At 41.2% G+C, this 19,810-nt stretch overlaps 1 protein-coding gene across 1 annotated transcript in view; it reads right to left on the reverse strand.

Annotated features, from left to right (window-relative positions):
* TTLL5 (tubulin tyrosine ligase like 5) overlaps nucleotides 1–19,810 on the reverse strand; it is a 122,479-nt gene that overhangs the window by 10,948 nt on the left and 91,721 nt on the right. Inside the window, exons 31-32 of the mRNA XM_084207248.1 lie at nucleotides 13,571–13,745; nucleotides 6,196–6,416 (exon numbers count right to left, since the gene is read on the reverse strand). Coding sequence (XP_084063374.1) covers nucleotides 6,196–6,416; nucleotides 13,571–13,745 — 396 coding nt within the window. The remainder of the gene's footprint in view (nucleotides 1–6,195; nucleotides 6,417–13,570; nucleotides 13,746–19,810) is intronic.

Genomic DNA, 19,810 nt, shown 5'->3' on the forward strand with positions numbered 1-19,810 from the left:
ACTCATCTCTGCCACAGTACTTCTTCATTCTTTCAGCTCTGCAGCGTTACAGCTGCTGTAACATGGACACTCTCCCCCTGAAGAGCATCATGATCTCCAATCCCCATGGGATGCCCCGACAACTAACTGACTGTTACTCGCTGTTTAAATTGTAATCCACTGTTTAAACACGTGCAGTTTCTACGGTTTTATCTGAAACCTTGTGCTTCCAGACTTCAAGGTCAGCAAGTTGCCAGAAACCAGGTGTTTCTGACAGCTAAAAGGTCTGTGAGGGACCTTGCATTTTATTTCAGCTGGATTTCAGTAAAATGAATGGGAGTCTATACATGAAGGGAGAGGGATGCAGATGCATTTGCATACCACAATCCCTTACTTCAGTCAGTCTTAACTGGAAATGCTATTGTCAAATGAGGTGCCTGTTTCTGTGTTTATTGTCTCTTGGAGAGAATCTTGGATCTGTATTTATGGGGGGTTTTTTGCTGATATTGCACGGTCCTTCTGGAAGCTGAGAATCTAGATGGATCTTTATGCTTCTTACATAGAGGTTCCAGGCTCATAATTAGCTTGCCCACTTGGTTAACACAGCACAACTGACAGTCAAATTCAGCTCACCCTTCTGTAAGTGGAACGCAAGACTAGTAGTTGAAATAGCAATCAAGAACGCTAGCAAGTACAACAACAATATAAAAGCAAAACAGGAAAGAAACAGTCACTCTTCAACCTTATTGTCCAGAGAATTTCTTTATCTCTACAGACTGGCCCATCTTCTCAGCCTACCCACAACATGGGTACCTTGATTCTTGCAGTTTCAACAGTCACCTCATTCTGAGAGCTCATTCTCAGCTCTGCTCCTGGGATCTCCCACCTGGCTAAGATCACTTCCTCATACTCTCTGTGCTGTCTTGATGAAAGCTTCAGTGCCAGAACATATTCACTGTTTAAACTGAGGTAATCCCTTTCCACTTTCTTCCTCCTTGGGTTGGCTGAAATCCTACTGCTTTTTCTCAGTTTCCTAACGTCAATGTCTCTGTTGTTTTTGCTTCCACTTCTCCAGTGCAATCCATTGTTATGTTCTCTATTTCTTATTCAATACTAACAAAAACAGTCTCAACTGTCCCCTCCATTTAAATATCTGTCATTGTTGTTTTCTACCTCCTATATGGCTAACTCCTCCTCAAAACTGATACTGGCTTCCTTAATTTAGGTACTAGACTAGCATTCAGCTGTCCAGCCCTGGACTGCAAATTGTCTTCCACAGAAGAAAGATAAATATTCTTTGACTGAATTTTGAACACCTTTGTTTTAACAACTTATTTCTGGGATGCTACAGATTCATCTCAAGTTCCACTGGAACCAGACAGATCTGACACTAACATATTCACATCACAAAAAGCCCAGATTTGACAAGAATACAGCAGCAGATGTAAAGACCCAGAGCCAGGGAAGCTTGTTCCTCTTTGTTGTTCTTGGATGGGGTACCCCTGCATATGTATCTGTGCGTATGATCTGAGGCTAGCCAAGGGCTATGAGCTACAGGTCTAGCGAGCCCAGCTGTGTCAGGGTGTTAAATCAAGGCATGTCTCTCAGATGCACTGCTTTTATTGCCAAAAACGTCTAAGGGTCAGGCAGCCTGATTAACCCAGATATTCGGGAGCTGAAAAAACAAGTGTGCTGCAGTACAGCAGCAGCAAAACAGTCAAAGGGGTTCCAGTAACCGTTAGATGTGTGTTCTGCTGCCTGTCCTCTTATCAGTAGGCACTCAGTTTCTGTGTGTGATGTACCTGGCTCACTAAAGACACTTCACACATGGGCAAGACAGGATACTAAACAGAGCCATAGTGTTTTACAGGGCCTCGCTCTGTGATCATCATCTGCTTTTGGCACATTTGCTAGGCTTGGCCAGTGGATCCTAGAAAAGCTGGCTACTTCTGTGTCCAACTGCAGTCAGAACTCCTCCCCAATCTGGGATGGATTTCCTGAACCCTAGAGAAATGGATCCCCTCTACCCTATTTCTGTACTAGTTACAATAGAGAACTTTGGCTTTCTACTGCTGGCACCATGTAAAACAGAAGGAGACATAGTAGAAAGATTTTTGTTTTGTGGTGGTGGGACTTGAAAGGAGTATTTATCTGGAAAGGCTTCCTGAATAGAGTTGTTATGACATTTACAGAGATGTTCAGCAAAAGAGATTGTGCCGTGCTGATCAATATCTCCAACAGTTTGTAATGTCCCAGGCTACTGCTGGTAAACTTGGTGATCTTGGTCTCTCTCTGATAACATCTTGAACAACATGCTCCTTTTCCCTACCTAGCATTTCCTCTCCTTATATAGAGTGGTCTAATATTGACAGATCAATTTTTCTGAGATGTTTTCTTTGACTGATGGTTCTGTTCACAGGTTGTTCAAAGCCTTACTCTTCTTGACACTGTCACAGAGAGGTTTCTGAGAAGTTACTATGTGAATGATAGCACAGAAATGTGTATTTATTACAACTTAGGCATTCCTAAAAGCAAAAAGATTTTTCATCTACCACCAGTTCACTCTTGTGAACAGTTGAGCTAATGTATTTTTTTTCTTTGTATGCTGTCATCTGTAATGTGAAGACTCTATACACCAAATACTGCAAGCAGGGAAGATCTGCTTCATTCCATTGCTTATAAATACTGTATCTGTGATCTCTATCTCAAAATATCAGCAGGTCTCTTCATGGTTCACAGAACCACTACCTGTCAAAAGTAGTGGCAACATGAGCAGTGGGAAAGACCCAGTCTGACTCCAGGAAAGAAAAAAGAGCTTGTTGTAGCAGCTGTTCAAAAACTATCTATTAGTGATACAAGCACATTTGATCAAAACTATGGAGCCCTGTGAGACCATTTTATGGCACTATATTTCAGCATAGAGCTGCATACTAAATCATTTCTCCCAGTCAGTCTTTTTCCACACCTTAATATGGGCCCCAGTTTTCCACTCTGTTAGTTTAAGCAAGGAGTCTGCTTTGGACACAATCCATTATAAAGTCAACCTACCACCTTCTACAAAAACAAGAGAAGCCAGGAACTGAAAAGACAAAACTGAATTGTCTGGTTGCTCCATTACTTTTTTCCTTTATGTTTCAACCAGGCAAGTGTTCAAGTTACTAGACAGTTTTTGAATTAGTCAGTAATGCTCATCTTTAGCATCTCGTTCTGTTTGTAGTTGGGTTTTCTACTTGTTTCTTCCTTTTCTGGAAGCCACGTGTGCTGGCTGGGAGAGAACTGATAATGCATGCAAGGAGGAGGTAGGTCAAAGAGACAAAGTTGATTTTAGTTTTGTCATCACAGTGCTGTCTCTGGAGAAATTCTAGAAGCAACTTCAAAAAGACAATCGTTATTAAGATGTAAAACAAAAGCCAGGCAGTGCAAGAGCAAACAGAAATAGTCTGGCTTACTGAAATATATGGGGGGAGAAAGAGACATGAGAGCTTTAACAACAGAATGGGATTAGTTTCAGTGAGTCTCGTGTATTAAATAATACATAGCCCTGAGATCCTCTTTAAGGAAAGATACCAGAAAAACAGCCAAGAAGTATTAGGGAGTAAAAGAAGACAGCAAATCAAAAGTGACCTGACAGACAAATGAAGCAGCCAAAAAGATGTTATGGAGAGGGATATTTGCCATGTCATAACCTAAGGACATGGTAGTCTCACCGGAAAAGTACAATTTTGGGTGCGACAGCCCAAGCACTCCGACAGAAAATACAGTAAATTCAAGACAATTAAGGACTTGGCAAGTAGAACTACCATCTGAGGTTAACAAAACCTCAACAAGTCTAAGCAAAATTAGGTTACCCCAAGAAGTAAAAGAATATTCAAAAGATGGAAAGTATTTACATGAGAAAGTGTTTCGGGTTCAGGAAGGAGGAACAAGCTACAACAGGCTGAAACAAAGGAAAAATTCAGAAAAGAATTCAAAAGAAAAATTCAGAAAAAATTCAGCACATCAGGAGAAACTAGGTAATTAAAAGGTTGTCTAGATTCTTAAATAGATTTTTATAGCACACAGTAGAGTTTCTACCACTGAACTTTTTTGAAAACGGACTACACAATGTGTCAGAAAATACTCTGTACAAATTATCAGGGATTGTAGAAAACAGGCTGAAGCATGCAAGACATCTTTTTTCCCTCTAGTCCATGTTCCTTTTCTCCATTCACTCTCCTCCATAGATGTGTATCTGGTCTTTTCCTGACAACAATGAATGGATTAAATTAGTCTGAGACATAGCAGTTTTTAAACTATCAGCTCTCAGTGTGCTGGAAATACAGCTAGGCACTGTTGTTTTCCATGTAAGTGAAAAAATGTTACTGCAAGAGCCCATGAATGGCAAGAATGGGTTTGGAGCCTTGTGCTGGAGACTGAAAGGCAACTTGGAAAATATTTCCGGAGCGGCTCCTTGCAGCCTTCAATACTTGGATTAGTTTTCTGAAATTCTGAAGGAATCTTTTGCTTTTTTTCCCCCTTCTGTGCATTTTTGGTGCTGAACTTTTTCCGGTTTTCCCACACTCCTGCCTGTCACAGAGCAGAAACCACAAAAATGCAGCAAAGTAAAGTCTGTCCAAGGAGCTGCAATTCCATCTCACAAGGATAAACATTTCCTTTGCCAAGAAGTGAGCACAGCACACCGGCATCTTCAAATACACATCCCTGCTGCCCAGCAGAGAAACCCACTGACACAGCCTGTCACCTGTACTAACAGGAGCCACCCAACATGAAAGAAATCAGATAGCAAAGCCACCAGAGCATACCTGCCAGACCTGGTGCTCACATCTGCATTTGCTGAGCTGACAAAATTTACTAACATCTTGTTTTCTTTTTAAATAGTTTTGGGGGATTAACTCTGTGTGCTATCTCTTAAGATAGCAAGAGTACAGGCAGCAAATACACAAACTTCCCCAAAGCAGTTTTGTCCAAGTTCCTCAAATATACCTTGCAGTTCCAGATTTGATTCACACACAGTGACTGCATCTTCATGAGGTATCTTTCATCAGTAACCTAAAACTACAACTTCTCTCCTTAAACAGGAAGCAAAAACAGAATCAGGAAACCTCACAGGAGCATGCTCTGAAAGCTTTACAACTCTTCTGGCTGTAGAGTAAGTACAAGGAAGGAAGTTATTAAATCAATTTTTCAGGATGAAACAAGTCTGAGGATATATGAGGAAAAACCTGATGAAGGATTTAGACTAAAGCAGTTCTGCCACTTAAGAGGAGAGAAACAGAGAGTTGAAGAAGCTGAAAACCCAGAAGTCTTGCTCAGATTTTCTCATAATGCACAAAAGAGAAGACATACTAAGAAATAGAAAGGAAGGAAACTTATAATCAGTAAGCAAAATTTCATGGTGAATATTTTTGTTTGTTTCTAAAGATAGCATTTGTTTTTAAAGATAACTGTCAAATCCATCCATTTACCTTAGAAAAGCAAGCATTATTTAACTAAAAGCTTACTAAAATTTAAAAAAAGGATTTCTACAGTTAATGAGAAAAGCTATCATTACATCAGGCACAATATAAGCATTTCAAATGAAATAAACACTTGTGGCTTGAAGGCCTAAATCCAATATGGTGTGTTAAATTTATGGGAAAACTTGGCTCAGAGGCAGATTATCTTGTTAAAGGTATTGAATCGCTTTGTTGCTTTGTTTTGGTTTTTTTGGGTTTTGGGGTTTTTTTTGGCACCCTCTTCTAGATTCTAGCCCCTACCAAAGATTAGACAGAGGGAGTGACTTAAGTGCCTAAACATAGATGTACCTTAATTGGTGCTCTCGAGTTATTTGAGACATCTGCATGGGACTGACAGATACAACACAAGAACTACAGGAGACCTGTACTCATCTGGAAGAGCAGCTGAAAATCAGGTGGAATAGCCCTGGGTATTGAAAAAGGCACCAGCAGCCTGTATTTACGTTACTGAATGACAGTTTCTATGTCCTTACCTTCGTATGCTGTTACAGCTACCTTCCATACCCCTATGAAACACACAACTGCAACACAGTGCAATGCTTATTTCAGAATGTACAACTCAGATTATTCTGAGATTTATCCTGGACAGCACAGCTAAAAAGATCTGTCCGAGTCAGATGTAGACAGTTTCTTCTCCAATATTCATTTTCAGGGGAACCAGTGCCAACTCCCTGTTGTGGATGGAAGAGATAAAACTTACTTTGATATCCTCTGGGCTGCAGCCTTTTTGATCACTGCCTGTCTGTGGTTTGTTGGAGGCTTTGGAACCAGCTGAGGAGCTGTACTCTGGGATGGCATCACTTTGAGCAAACTGGCTGCCTTCTGGATACTAGAAGTGGCATTTGATGTCTTGCGGGCATCAGAGCCAGCTGGCATAGATATATGACTGGTGCTGGATTGTGAGTAGTTGGCAAAAACAGCCTGGGTAAAAAAAGAAAAAAATCCCATAGTAATTGGTGATTACCTCTGTGAACATTGCTAAGAATGCTGATGGAGGTGGGTGACACTTTTGTGAGGCATAATATCTGCCTGGTGAAGGCAACCCCAGGGCTCCAGGGAAAGTCGCACACCTAAAGAGTTAGATTGTTAAGTCAGTGAATTTTATGCCCTTGGAAACCAGGACTAGCTTCTAGGAAGGCAGACAACCTCACTACTGCCACAGAATTCTACTACTCCAGATTAAAAAAAAAAAAGAGGCCCAATCCTCAATCTAATCTTGCAGTGGGCTTTCATCCACAAAGAAGTAAATATTTTAGTATACTGACTTTATTATCTTGCTAAATTATTCTTTATGGGGGAGGTAGGATTGAGACACAGTTCTAGGAAAGAGGAATGTTATGGGGAAGATGATACAATGCTACTTATTTGGTCTAACTGTGTAGGTGCTTGGAATAATAGAAAAGTTCTAGGGTACCTTCTTCTGAAAAAGGAACTTTAATTCCAACACTGACAAAAAGGAAATCCCCAGTAATATGAGGGAACAGAAAATATTTCTATTCCTATAGCACGTGAGAGAGTAAGCATGTTGGAGATGTGACACTGGGAACAAAAGGATCTGCATGTTATGAGACATTGGAGAGCTGAGCAATGGCCTGGCAAAGCAGGGAGTGAAGAATATTTCCTCTATGGGAGCTCTGCAGACTGCTAAACTCTCTTCAGAAAGGAACAACCTGCTGGGAGTTCTGCTTTGTCTTTCCTCAAGTCAGTCGGATTCCCAGAACAGAGGCAATACCATAACCTTGTAATTGGGCATCTAGATGTCAGCGATAGGAGATAAGGGGAAGAGCTGAGCCCTCTGTGTGACCCTGGGAGCAGTGCCCTTCACTGAGTTTGTCCTCAGTTTCTCCTTGGGTGGAAAATACACAAAGCCACAGCAAATGGGCTCCAGGCTCCAGAGAAAACCACAGTCTGAGAGCTGGCTGAGTCTCAGCACACAGACAGGAAAAGCCCCTCTCCCCCGCAATTCTCTGGCAAGTGGCAGAGCAGTGGTGTGTGGGAAGGCGTTTCTGACAGGCAGAGCTCTAGGGAGAGAAGGAAGTGCAGGAGCCAAAACAGGCCTGTTTCCTAACTAGAGCTCACTGACAAGACGCCCTTGGGCTCCCAATCCTTCTTAACCTCTCCCTTCCCTGAAGCTCTACCTTGACTGCAGCTTCCAGGTTCTCAATTCGAAAGCTAGTACAAGTGCAGTAGCCTGGAAAATAGCAGTCACACCCCACCTCTCCCCAGAAAAACAAACTAAAATGGAACTTGGAACTTAAGTCTCTTGCATCTCAGAGCCTGACACGTCATAGGGTTGGGATGGAGACCCTAAAGTCACTGCACCCAGTTCTTATTCACCCACTGTGAAATGATATTATCCATCATTCCTATAGTTATTTTGACATTATGCATTTTTCCTGGAAGTTCTTTTTCTTATTACCAAAATCACTAAGACCCTGGAATTCACAACACATGAAGTCATAACCCCTTGCCTGTGTTAATATGCACTGGCAAGGAGATCCATGACTCTGAAGAAACAGCAAGCATGGATGCTCTAATGAAGCCTGATCAGCAAAAACTGTGTTGAAACCTGCCTAAAGAAAGGTCATGGATGTTTTTTTTGGGGGTTACAGATTTCCTAAAATGCCTTTGTCTCCACACTGTGCTGAGATTCTGGCTGTCTTCCAGGCAAGAATGGGGAGACTGGAAGCTGACAAGGACCACGGCTTCTGGATTCAGCTACAAAGTATACCGCCCTGCTGTGAACTCCATGGGGACAGGACAGGAAACCAGGAGAAGCTTCTGTGCAAATAAAGAGAACAGCTGGGGAGAGCAGAGCCTGACCACACAAAGGAAGGGTTAGGAAGTTTTCAGCACATCCAAAACATAGGAGGCAAACCTTATCATTCATGATTCTGAAGACTAAGGGTCTAGGGAAAGCAGAAGCCTAGACAAACCCTGACAGAGGCAGTCCTGAAGCAGGTAGCACCATACAACTATTGCTGCTTCAACCGAAAAACTCAATTACAGTTCCCAGGCTAGCAGATTTAACTTGATGTTGAGGAGACATCTGCTACCCTAACAAGTCTCTAGGGCTACATATCTGAAAAATACTAAAAAAGCTATAAGATATTTTAGCTAAAATTTCTGTAAATTATTAGTGAGTTAATTCTTGCACACAGTTTTCTGGGGAGGATGAACAGTATTTACCCTGTCATGCCCATGAAGAAAGCACTGACAAAGTATTTCTTCCTACATTACAGACTGAAGCACTATTTCCTTGTTTCAACATCTACAGCACCATACACAAAGTATTCCTTGTACAAAAAAAGGAAATTTTTTAATTAGAAGATCTCACTGTGTACAACTTGTCAGTGAGGACAATGAACATCTAAGAGCATTAGTCAGTAGCAGCTAAGTTTGGGCTGTTACTGATTAAAAGCAGAGGTAGTGTAGTACTTCAAAGAAAAGCAGATATATTAATGATCTTCAAAAACAGAAAGAATGTTCCTGGCACTTAACATCCCTGTATCTAACACCCATCCCTAGCACAGTAATGGAACAAATGTTGCAAGCAAAAACATGTTCACTGTGTGACCAGAGGAGGTAATGAAGCTCATTTCCTGCAAATCTGTCTTACAGTACCTAATATAAAGCATACCCCAAATTATGCCTCCCCTTTGTGGGTTTGGGCATTCTTGTGTTGGATTTTGTGCTTTCTAATCAGGAGTGGTCTCATACTGAAGCCATTGTCTTAATGGGAACAGTAGTCGAACCCCCTTCCCAGATATATGGCTCTTGATTTGTAATTTGTATGAAACACCGCTGTGAGATTTCTATCCCACAGTCATTCACATTCAATTGGATCAGCAAATCTGAAAAAGATGAGAGACTCAGCAGTATACAAGAACTGACAGACAGATGCACACACACATGTATTGCATAAAGATCCGTGCAGCTAGTTCCAAATCCCTGACACTGCAAACTTAGATGTTTATAAGCAATAAACGATAAAGAGGTTTTAAGTTAAAAAAAAAAAAGCAAACCCAACAAAACACAACCAACCACTTTTAGAAAAGCAGTTGTGCTTGAGATAACATTGCAAAAATAGAGAGAATTAATAGCCTTGGAAGACCTTTCCAGATATATAAATTGTTTAGTGGAAATTATTTTGAACACATACTAATGCATTCAGTTAAATCAGTTTGGACACAACGGTCAGTTGAATTGAAAATTCACAAAGTGGCAATAAAGAGCAGGCTTAAAATGTACTATTACCTTCCACAGTATTAAACTGCACTAAGAAGAGTATCTTGAGGTCTTAAAGAAGAAGCAGCATATGGTATGCAAAGACTGTCCTGAACCATGTCCTCTTTGGTAAATTCTTCAGAGCAAGAAAAAAATATACTTTATTCAGTTGACTCGGTGCCTTCTGTTTTATTTCCCTTGGTACTGCTAGCTCTCTGGGGCAAGGATTGGGCTGTATCATTGTATTGGAAAGACAGTTAATACATCTGGGTGTTACCCTAATTCTAATAATAGTGACAGGATCAGAAACATGGGGACTAAAATTCAGCTGGTATAAATCAGCTCAGAGTACTACTTTTAGAATGGTTGTTCTGTTTTACTTACACTGAGACTTTGACTCATCAGTATCACAAGACTCAAATAGGAAAAATGGCAGTTAGCACATTTAGTGGGAAAACAATCTGAGGGAGAAAGCTTCAAAACAAGAATGAACAAGAAAAGGAAGGAAGGAAGGAAAAGAGATACTGCAAATCTGACAGCAGTTCAAAATATAACAGTTTAGAAAACAGTTTAATGATGAGGCTGCATTCAAAGACACCCTGTATCCTCAGGTAGCAATAATAAAACTAAGAATATTATTCACAGCACTCAGCATTTCCAATCCATTTAATTCCAATTCCATTTAATCCATTCCAATTAATGCTAAATAAACAGTAAGTATGTCAGAAGGGAATCACAAATATTATAAAGACAAAAATTTGCCGAACTTCATAAAATGAAAAATATTTCAGAGGACATACAATTTTTAAACTACTGAGAGGAGAATTATTTAAGATGAACTCAGCCCAATCTACAGCATAAAATCTACTTAAACTTGTGATTGAAACTGTGATCAGGTAACTGCCCCCACAACTCATTAACATGGCTCATGTCTTATTTAACATGAGCTTTTTTGATGTAAGCAGGACTGACAGGGATCATTCCATGATACAATTGTACTTCCCTTGTTTTAATTTAGCTTTTTCCCCATGTGAAATGTTTGCATAAAATTTTAAATCCAGTACATGCTACACTAAGCAGACAGAACATAGCCACACGAAGAAGGAACCTCCCTAAGAGCTAATGGCATCTTTCCAGTACAGGAAACAATTAGAGAATAAACAATGATGGTATATTAACTGTCTTGCCAACTGCAGCAGTGATAATAACATCTAGGTCATAACATGTCACACAAAGTCTCCCTTAAACATTAAAAGTACTGCTATAAGCCTGTTTTTCTTGTCTTTTGGTTTGACTTTGTAATTCTTGTTCTTTGGTTTTACTGATATCAGATTTAAGCTGCTTGTCTCTGCTTTCAAACTCTTCCCCTTCCCATTTTTGTTCACTTTTCTCAAGGTCTGTGCTGTGTCTGTTCCTGTTCCATATCACTCCACCTATTCTTTAGATTCTCATCCAGCCAGTTTGGTCCAAGTAATCAAGAACCTATTCTGCATTTAAAGGTCTATTCCTACCATACTACACTATGTGAACTAGCTTCTGCATACAATGAGTGAAAACTGTTTGTTATAATTCCTCTTCCTCCACCCACACAGTATTTGATATTCCACAGATTGTTAAATGCCTGGAGAAATCATCATCATTCTTACGTGTCTGGAAAGTGTTCAACCAAGAGTGGGTGCTGCAACAAAGCACACAACAAGCCTTCATGGTAACACACATGGTAAGATAGATCTACTGCCTGGTAAATGGAGGGATTCTTATGACACAAATACTTGACAAAAAAAGCCCACACTTTCCAGTGCATCCCTCTCATCTCCAGCATACTGGGCTGGTTAATGTACAGGAGAAGCACTTGCTGTGTTATTAATCATGGTGCTTCTGTTACTTGATCACATATACATAGTCACACATGTAACTAGTCCCTTTGCCAGAGACAGAAGGAAAGACTGGCACCTAGTCATGGTGCATGGTCATGCGACACTCAGGGTGCAGCTCAAGATATATTCATTAATAGATGTACTTCAGCCACTGACAAATGGCTAGTCTGCCTTCTAACCATAACAAGAACCTGAACAATCAGATGAAACAGTCTCAGGGATATCCTGCATGCATTCCCCAAAGTATAGAGATGATGACACTCTTTCAAGTGATGGGCCTTCAGTCTTGGGGGATATATTTCTTCTACTGAGGGAAGACTGACAAATTTGAATGTAACAGGCAAGACAATGGATGATGTAGATCTCAGTACATGGGAGGAAGAGAAACAAAGCAGCAGGCAATGGGAGATAAGTAGCACAGGTGACACTGACAAGGAAATGTGGTAAAGCCATGCAGGCTAGGATAAGCTACATGAACTCTGCCTGTAAGGGGAGGACAAATGAGGGTCAGCATGAAAGGTGCAGAAGTCAAAGCAGTGTGAATGGGAAAGTGAGAATGCATAAGCAATAGAAAAGAGAAGGCAGTTCTTATAAAGGCCAAGTTAAAGGACTAAAGTCTGAGAAGCTAACTAGCAGAAAGGTCAGTGACAGAAAGCTAGAGATGGTGCAAGGGAAGGCAAGGGTAGTGTCATGACTGGCAGGGTGGGCATCAGAGGATTGATGCAACTGTTACTGGAAGAGGAGGGTTGGCTGGCTCCATACAATGACAGGAAGTGTCCAAGAGACAATCATTTTAAGATGACATTTTATTAAAGACAGAAAGTCTGAAGGCCCCCATGTTCAGCAAGTATTTTTCTTCAATCACATCAAATTCAGTGAAGCCTGAGTCCTGCAGCATGGCAATAGCCTCAACACAGCAACTCCAAAATGCCTGGCTCAGAAGGAGAAAGGAGGGGGGACGGTGTGGGGGTGAGAGGAGGTTTAACAAAGAATCATTTTAACAGAAACTCCTGAGTAATGGCTCTGCCCCAGGCCAAGAATAACATCAGCTCAATGTCAGCAGTTAGAAGAGGGCTCAGCCAGGCCCCATGGCCAGCTCCAGCCTCCTCCCAGGCACAGGCCAGTTTATGGCTCTTTCCTGAACTTGTGAGCAGCCACATCTGCCCAGCCAGAGCCCAGTGGACAGAGGTGAAAGAAAGTGAGTGAGAGCAAGAAGACTGTAGGTGAGAGAAGTTGAGGATGGTAACTACATGGCTAAGTAAGGGCCTTGAAGGAAAGAGAGCAAGAGGCAAAAAGCAGAAGGGCCTCTCTTTCAAGATACTCCCAGAAAAGGATTACTGCAAATTTGCCTATTACCTATTCTCAAGGGCCCTGACTAATGACTCATCTGCTTCACAGGAGGGAGATTGGGTGTCCAGACCTCCATGTGTTAGGTCTGTTCATGGGAGTCCAGTCATGCCAGACTGCTAACAAAAAGCTACTTGCTGCTGGAGACCAAATTGTTTTGAATGAAGATTTGATCACTCAAAGGCTTCCTTCCTTTTAGCAGGGAAGCATTTCGGACATCACTCAGAATACATCTCTCTCTCTTCATAATAACAAAGTAAGGTAACAAGTGTATCAATTAAGTCATTGTAATCTTGAAAGCTTCTCCCAGCAGAATGAAAATGCTGTTCCACACACAGTGGTCTACCTTTGGCACCTAGGAGTCATCCAGAACATCAATAATACCAGCTCTTTTTCATATGTTCTCCAGCTCTTAAGATGCCAACATAATGGAAGAACCTATTGGGAACCACAGGATCAAAATGCTATCAAAATCACCGCAGGTAATACTGGTTTTGTTGCAACCCACTTTAAGAGCTACTTCCCTAACAAAATCGCTGCCATCTCTACTGTCTCTGAGTTTGTTTTCACATCTAAGACTCAGACAGCACTGCTACATCCCAGGCAGGAATTTTTCTTAGTTACCTGTGGCCGTGCTTGGTTTTGCTCCACCAGCTGTCTTGACTGAAGTTTCTGCTGCTGAAGCTGCTGCACAGCAAATTGAAGCTGATAGCTGGGATGTGCCACAGAACTCCGTGTCACCTTGTAGGCGCTGCTCTCCATCTCTCCTTCCAAGGCAAAATTATGATTCTCTGGAGCCCTGAGGAAAGAAGAGACACCACGTTTTCACAACTCTGCATACAAGGACTCCTGCCTATAAGGAGGCAGGAGTCCTTGTATGCAGAGTCCTGCTGCTTCAAAGGAATCTCATAATATTTAGCCAGCTATGAATTTGAATTACATGGCTTTAGCAAGCACAACACCTGCTAGAGGTGTCATGTGCCCACTGCCTCCTGCTAAGCACTTTCTTGAATATAGGCTGGGACTATATTACTAGACATTCTCTTGAGGAGAAAAAAAGGAAAGGAGAATAAAAACTCTAAACTGGAACATTTCTGTGGCTGATTAGCATTGAAGACAAGCAAAATAGCAGCAGGAAGAAAAGCTGATTCCCATCACTAATGAGATAACTATTCATTTCAATTTGTACAGGCTTTAATACAGTAACACAAGGCTTACATTAAGCACATACATGCTGCAGTGACAATGGAATAGAAACAGACATGCAGTACAACATCCAGAGAGGATAAAGGACTGCCTGGGTGAGGCTGGAACTAGGATACTGACTCTGCACAGTTACAATCCAAAAGGCTTGGGGGGAGTGAGATAGGCTCGTGTCTTTCATCCTCAGAGAAATGCCAGCTTTTCTTAGAGGACAAAAGGCCTCCTGCAAAGAGACAGGAGCTCATGCAGCCCAGGCTTATATGGTAGGAGTTCAGCTGTGGCCTGCAACATGATAAGTACCAACAGAAGCTCACTAGCTTGCTTTGAAGTTTGTAAGCCCTGGTGAGAAGGCAGCACCAACACACTTCTACACAAGGCTGAGGGGCTTTGCAGAGAGCAGGTGGCGGACTGACAGGACCACGAGGCATCCTGAAGAGGCTGCAACAACTCAGCAATTCACACATTCTGTGCTCACACCACAGATGTTGTATGACCCACTGAATCCTGACACTCTGGCTAATATAGCCTTCAAGCCTCAATGCCTGAGCTTCCCAAGTGTCTGTTGATCTCTGACATGTTTCTCTCAGCCACTCCTTCCAAATGTTTCCTTTGGATTCCCAGGGCAGGCTTCCCTTGTATTTCCTATCTACATCATACATAACAGGGACGTAAAAGATAATTGGTGTCTTTCATGCCACAGTTTGGAGCGTAGGTCATGGTTTTGGCAAGGGAGTTCACTGCAAGCTCTTTGCTTCAGGAACCTATCACAACTTACAACCGAGATTCTTTAAACATATCTCAGCTTGCCTTGAATGTGCTGCTCCTTTCCTCAAAAGCTTTGTCATTGCAAACCCTTAAAACACTCAGAAATAAGAGAATTCACTCAAGCACTCTTTAAGCTATTTATTCAAGTTATATTATTAATTCTAGAAACTTATATCTGTTCCAACTCATCCCATATCTACCTCCAGCTCAGAACTTGCAATGCATAAAATTCATCCTTTGATCCAAAGAATGCTTAAGAAGCTCAGGATTGAGTGATTACTTCTAAAATATAACAGTGAAGACAAAACAGAGGAGACAAAACTGATATAAACAACAACTCCACTAAAACTGGACCTGCCAATAGCCAGATTTTGTGGCACAGAGATAGTGTGCAATGACTGCAGTCTGCAGTACTGTGGACCACTATCTAAATGGCAACATTTTAGTAACATTTCCCTGATTCTCATTTCTTCTGTTTTGAGGTATCTACCAAAGGATTAACTTATGGAATTACAAATACTCAAGTCTAACTTATTAAAAATGCACCAAAATTGCTGCCTTTCTCCAATCTTTGTCCAATTCAATGAACTCTCAAATTCTCTCACTGGAATTCACTTTTTCAGTTTCAACCAATATAGTGGACATAATATTGCCCAAGTAAACTTGGCTTAGATTAGCCTGGAAAACGCTGTTGGAACTACATTATTAAACCTTTAAGAAGAACTAAATTTAAAAACACCAAACAAAACCACAAACTTCGCTAAAACCAAAAACTTTGGCTAAGATTTTCTTGTGGCACAAACTTGTACACAACTCCCTGCAGTTCCAGTACCTTCTCTCCATATGACACAACAAAACAACTCTTATTTTTTTTTCTAGACACTATATTGAAAACACTGTTGCTTGCCTCAGCAGATTTTATTCTCCTGGCCGGCAGAATCCTCCTTCTGTTGGCTTCTATGGGTTTTCCTTATTTACAGACAGAAATCAAAGTAAATGCATTATTCTGCATTTATGCATTACGTTGCAAAACATAACTTCAACCTCCTATAATATAAACACACAATACTTGACAACAGCAAGCCAGTGTATTTGCCAGTCTTGGGATCACTCTCATAAAGAGATATTTAATCTGCAGTTTTGTGAAGTCCCCACATATCATGCTATCAAGTGCTGATATTACTAAGGTGATGTTTGCCCTGGTACAGCACAGGCTTAGGATCTGAGACTCAATACACTGCTGCCAGAGACGGGCTCCAGCACTCATTCTATTTGCCATGCCCACGGGAATGCGTCACAGAGCATCTCCTGTCCTCAGTCTCTGCCTGTTGGATGATCTATTAAAGCATAACAACACTTCTGCATCCTGAAGCAGAAATTAGTTCTGCCTAAGGAAATTACAACTGGTTCAGCACCATAATGAAGGCTGCAAAACAGCTGTAGAGGACCTCACACCTTAATGGATATTAAAGAGTTCACTTGTTAAGAAGACTGTATAAATACCCCAAACTGAATTAAACGCTTGCTCAAAACTTACACTGTTTCAGGCAAAGCCAAAAATAACCAGAAAAAACCTCCACACCCCTAATGGAAATGAGAATTGTAGAGTCAGTACTCCCAGACCTACTTGCTTTCAAGTCAAGATTATTGCTTGAACACTAATGACTGAATATTCATTTCTTCACATGTACAGACAACAGATTTAGGCACAGATGCACACACATGGAAATGGGAAATAGAAATTCCTGACTGTGCCACCAGAAAAGATTTGGTTTCATTCTGTCAGCCAGGCTGGTTGTGAGCAATCTTCTCACAGCTTGCTCAGAATTATTTATGAGTTGCTTAGTTTAGAGACCTGGCCAGGATTCAGGCCTTCACTATGCACAGGAAATCTCAGCCTTTGGCATTATGGCCCATCCTTTGTAAGCAAGATTCTGTCCTTCCAGCAGCTCTTCAGGCTACTCAGTGTTTTTGGCAAGAAACCCACTGTGTTCCTTTCTTTCAACTGTAGTTTTCATAAAGGCTGGGCCAGAATTCTCTCTTCCAAATCACTGACAGCATAAAACCTCTCTGTTGCAGTTTTTTGTACCACAAAAGATACAGGTTTGCTTGTGAGACCATTTTCAACAAATCACCATGTGATTATGTTTGGGATCCAGTCCAGAAGTGCTTGAACACCATACATTCATCTCCAGGTTTTCTGGTTCCAAACTCCCTTCCTACTCTAGCTCCCTTTTCCAATCCATTGGAACTTTTCTGATGTAAGCAGCCTTTATGCAATCAACTACTTACACCTGTACTAGAAATTAATGTTAGTGTACTAAAATACTAATAAAACGTTAATGCTTTTTTTCATTGATTTCAGAAAAAAAAATCTCTATGAAATCCAGTCCCCATACAGAAGGGATGTGAGTATCAGCTCTTACAAGAAAGGGTAGAGCTGGCTTCTGTTTCCATTTCAATAATTTGAAGACAATTCCAAGGACTGAAGTTATAGACAAGATCAGATCCCAGAACACCAATCTCTGAGGATCTCATAGTTACAAAGAACTACAGGACAAACAGCAAGTCTGTACTAAAAGAACGACACATCAGGCTTACATTTATATTTCAGCTGAAGCCTTCTTCCAATGGCACAGCTGGGCACTTGCTTGATACCAATTCCTGTGTAGCAGGCAACAATACCAATTCATGAAGTACACTGGTGTTCTCCATATATCACTCACTAAGCAGGCACTTTTGAAATCCTTGAAAAGTGTCTACATCCCATTGAAAGGCAGCGCAAACTAGGCTCAAATTATTGTGTAAATTAAACTTCAGCATTCATGAAGAATATTCCTCTGTTTAACCCTGCTTAGTTTGTGAGAACTGATAGGATCACAGCAGAAATTAGTATTTCTGGAGGTCTAGCAAACTGAGAAAAATATTACTTTGCTACTAAACAAGGAAACAAGCTGACAACGAAATTGCTTTGCATCCTTTGCTGTAAAGACTGGAGCCTTGGAGGAACAAGAGCCATTGCTGGCAATAAGGGAACTCAGTGCATTTATAAATCAGTGCTTCCACCTTGCCATAAAATGCAAGACAACCTTGGGCAGCAGTTTCCTTCCCACAGGGCATTCAGATGGTATGACAAGTCTAGGAAATTTTCAGTACAAATCCTTTGGGAGCACCAGCTGCTAGAAAGTAGTTGGCATAGTAACTAATGATTTTGTCTAGTGTGGCAGCTCCCAGCATCCTGCTGACTTATGTTCAGGCACTCAGAAAAACACAGAACATTTTCTTTGGCACACTATGTGCTTCTTCCATCCCTAACAATAGGTCCTAGATTGGGGCTGGCTACAAAGCAATGATAAACAGAGTGGGATGAAGCCCAGGACGCTGGGGTCCTGGCTGGGATGCAGGAGTTTTGGGCCTCTCACTAGCCTTGAGGCCTTTCTTTGTCTTTCTTCCTTCTTCCTTCCCCTCAGCTTCAAAAGCAATAAATTAAAAACTGAAAAAAAGAGTAACAAGAGAATGGTTCACTCCTGGCCTCCGCTGTTATCAGGAGTGTCTATGAAAGAGTGACTTTGGTGCAGTTTAGTCAGCAAGAGTTTATATTTTAGCAAGGACTGTAGCTCTGTTGGCTGGAACATGCAAGCCTGTAAAAACCTCCTGCTTTGTAACATAGCATGAGCTGCCTTACAAAGGTAAAGAAAAACAGTTTCACAACACACCGGGGCGAACAAAGCATTTTAAATATTTCTGTAAGACCTAAGCCTGGGATTTTGGAGATCTGAGGCACTGGGAGCTGTCCAGAACTCCCCATGGTACAGGTACTTGGAGACAGGGAAGGGGCAGGAAGCAGCTGGCCTGCATAAAATGAGGATGCCAGCACCTGACCTGCAATCTACTTTTGTGCTCATCAAAAGAAGCTAAGAAAAAGCTTCTAAAGTTAATGAGAGGCTTGTTAAGGCTGCATTGGCACAAGAAACCTGCAGAACTGCATTTTGGGTTCAAATCCAGTTCAAAGTGAACAGTACAGTCTCCCATGGTAGACATGGTACAGAGAGTTTCTATCACAGACCATCAATCAAACTTTCCTCTATTATTGACAAGGCATTATGAAATAGTTTCAGCCTTGCCTTAGTTCTTCAGCCCGTTTCCCAGTAGCTCAAGCTACTTTTACTTCCAGAAGGGGCTCTTACCATCAGTATATTTGTGTCATGAGAAAACAGAAGATGTATAATATTCTTGTGTAAAACCTTAGGACTGAGTTGGTTAAGGCAAAAAACATGAAAAGTTTTGTGCATTTAACTGCAATTTCCAAATCCATTCACAGGTTAACTCTAAGAGCTACCAGAGGCAGAGTTCAAGCATCCAGAACATTTTAATATGCATAATATCTAGCAAATGCCAAGAATCCCCCTCTGCTATTCTCGCAATTCCCCCTTTCAGCTGAGAGAACTGATATTGTAAGAATTTTACTCAGAAACAAATATGTGAGTAAAGGCATCCAGCTTATCTCCTTGCAATGCAGGACCAACATGTTTCAGGGGCTGTAGGAGTCCATGCGTCACACTCAGCTGCACAACTCCACAAGCAGGTACATATTCAGCGTTGAGAGTTCCCCCAACATTCCCAATTAAACTTACATTTTCACTGTTTCATTATATGACATTCCTCTTATTTCAGGACTAAGCCCTCACTACTAGAACTATGCATGCCTCTTTTGAGCTCAGCCAGCCTTGGCAAACTTAGCTTTCTTCTTTTCCCTCAACTCAGTCCCTTCTGGCCTTGATTGCACATTGTTTTTCCGTGAACTTTTTCCACTTTATTATTCCAGATGTGCACGCACAATAGCTATATATGGAAAGCCCACTGCCTTCTTGCTCCTCACTTTTTTTCTACAACTAC

The sequence above is a fragment of the Fringilla coelebs genome (assembly GCF_963513975.1).
Source record: "Fringilla coelebs genome assembly, chromosome: 6".
NCBI lineage: Eukaryota > Metazoa > Chordata > Aves > Passeriformes > Fringillidae > Fringilla > Fringilla coelebs.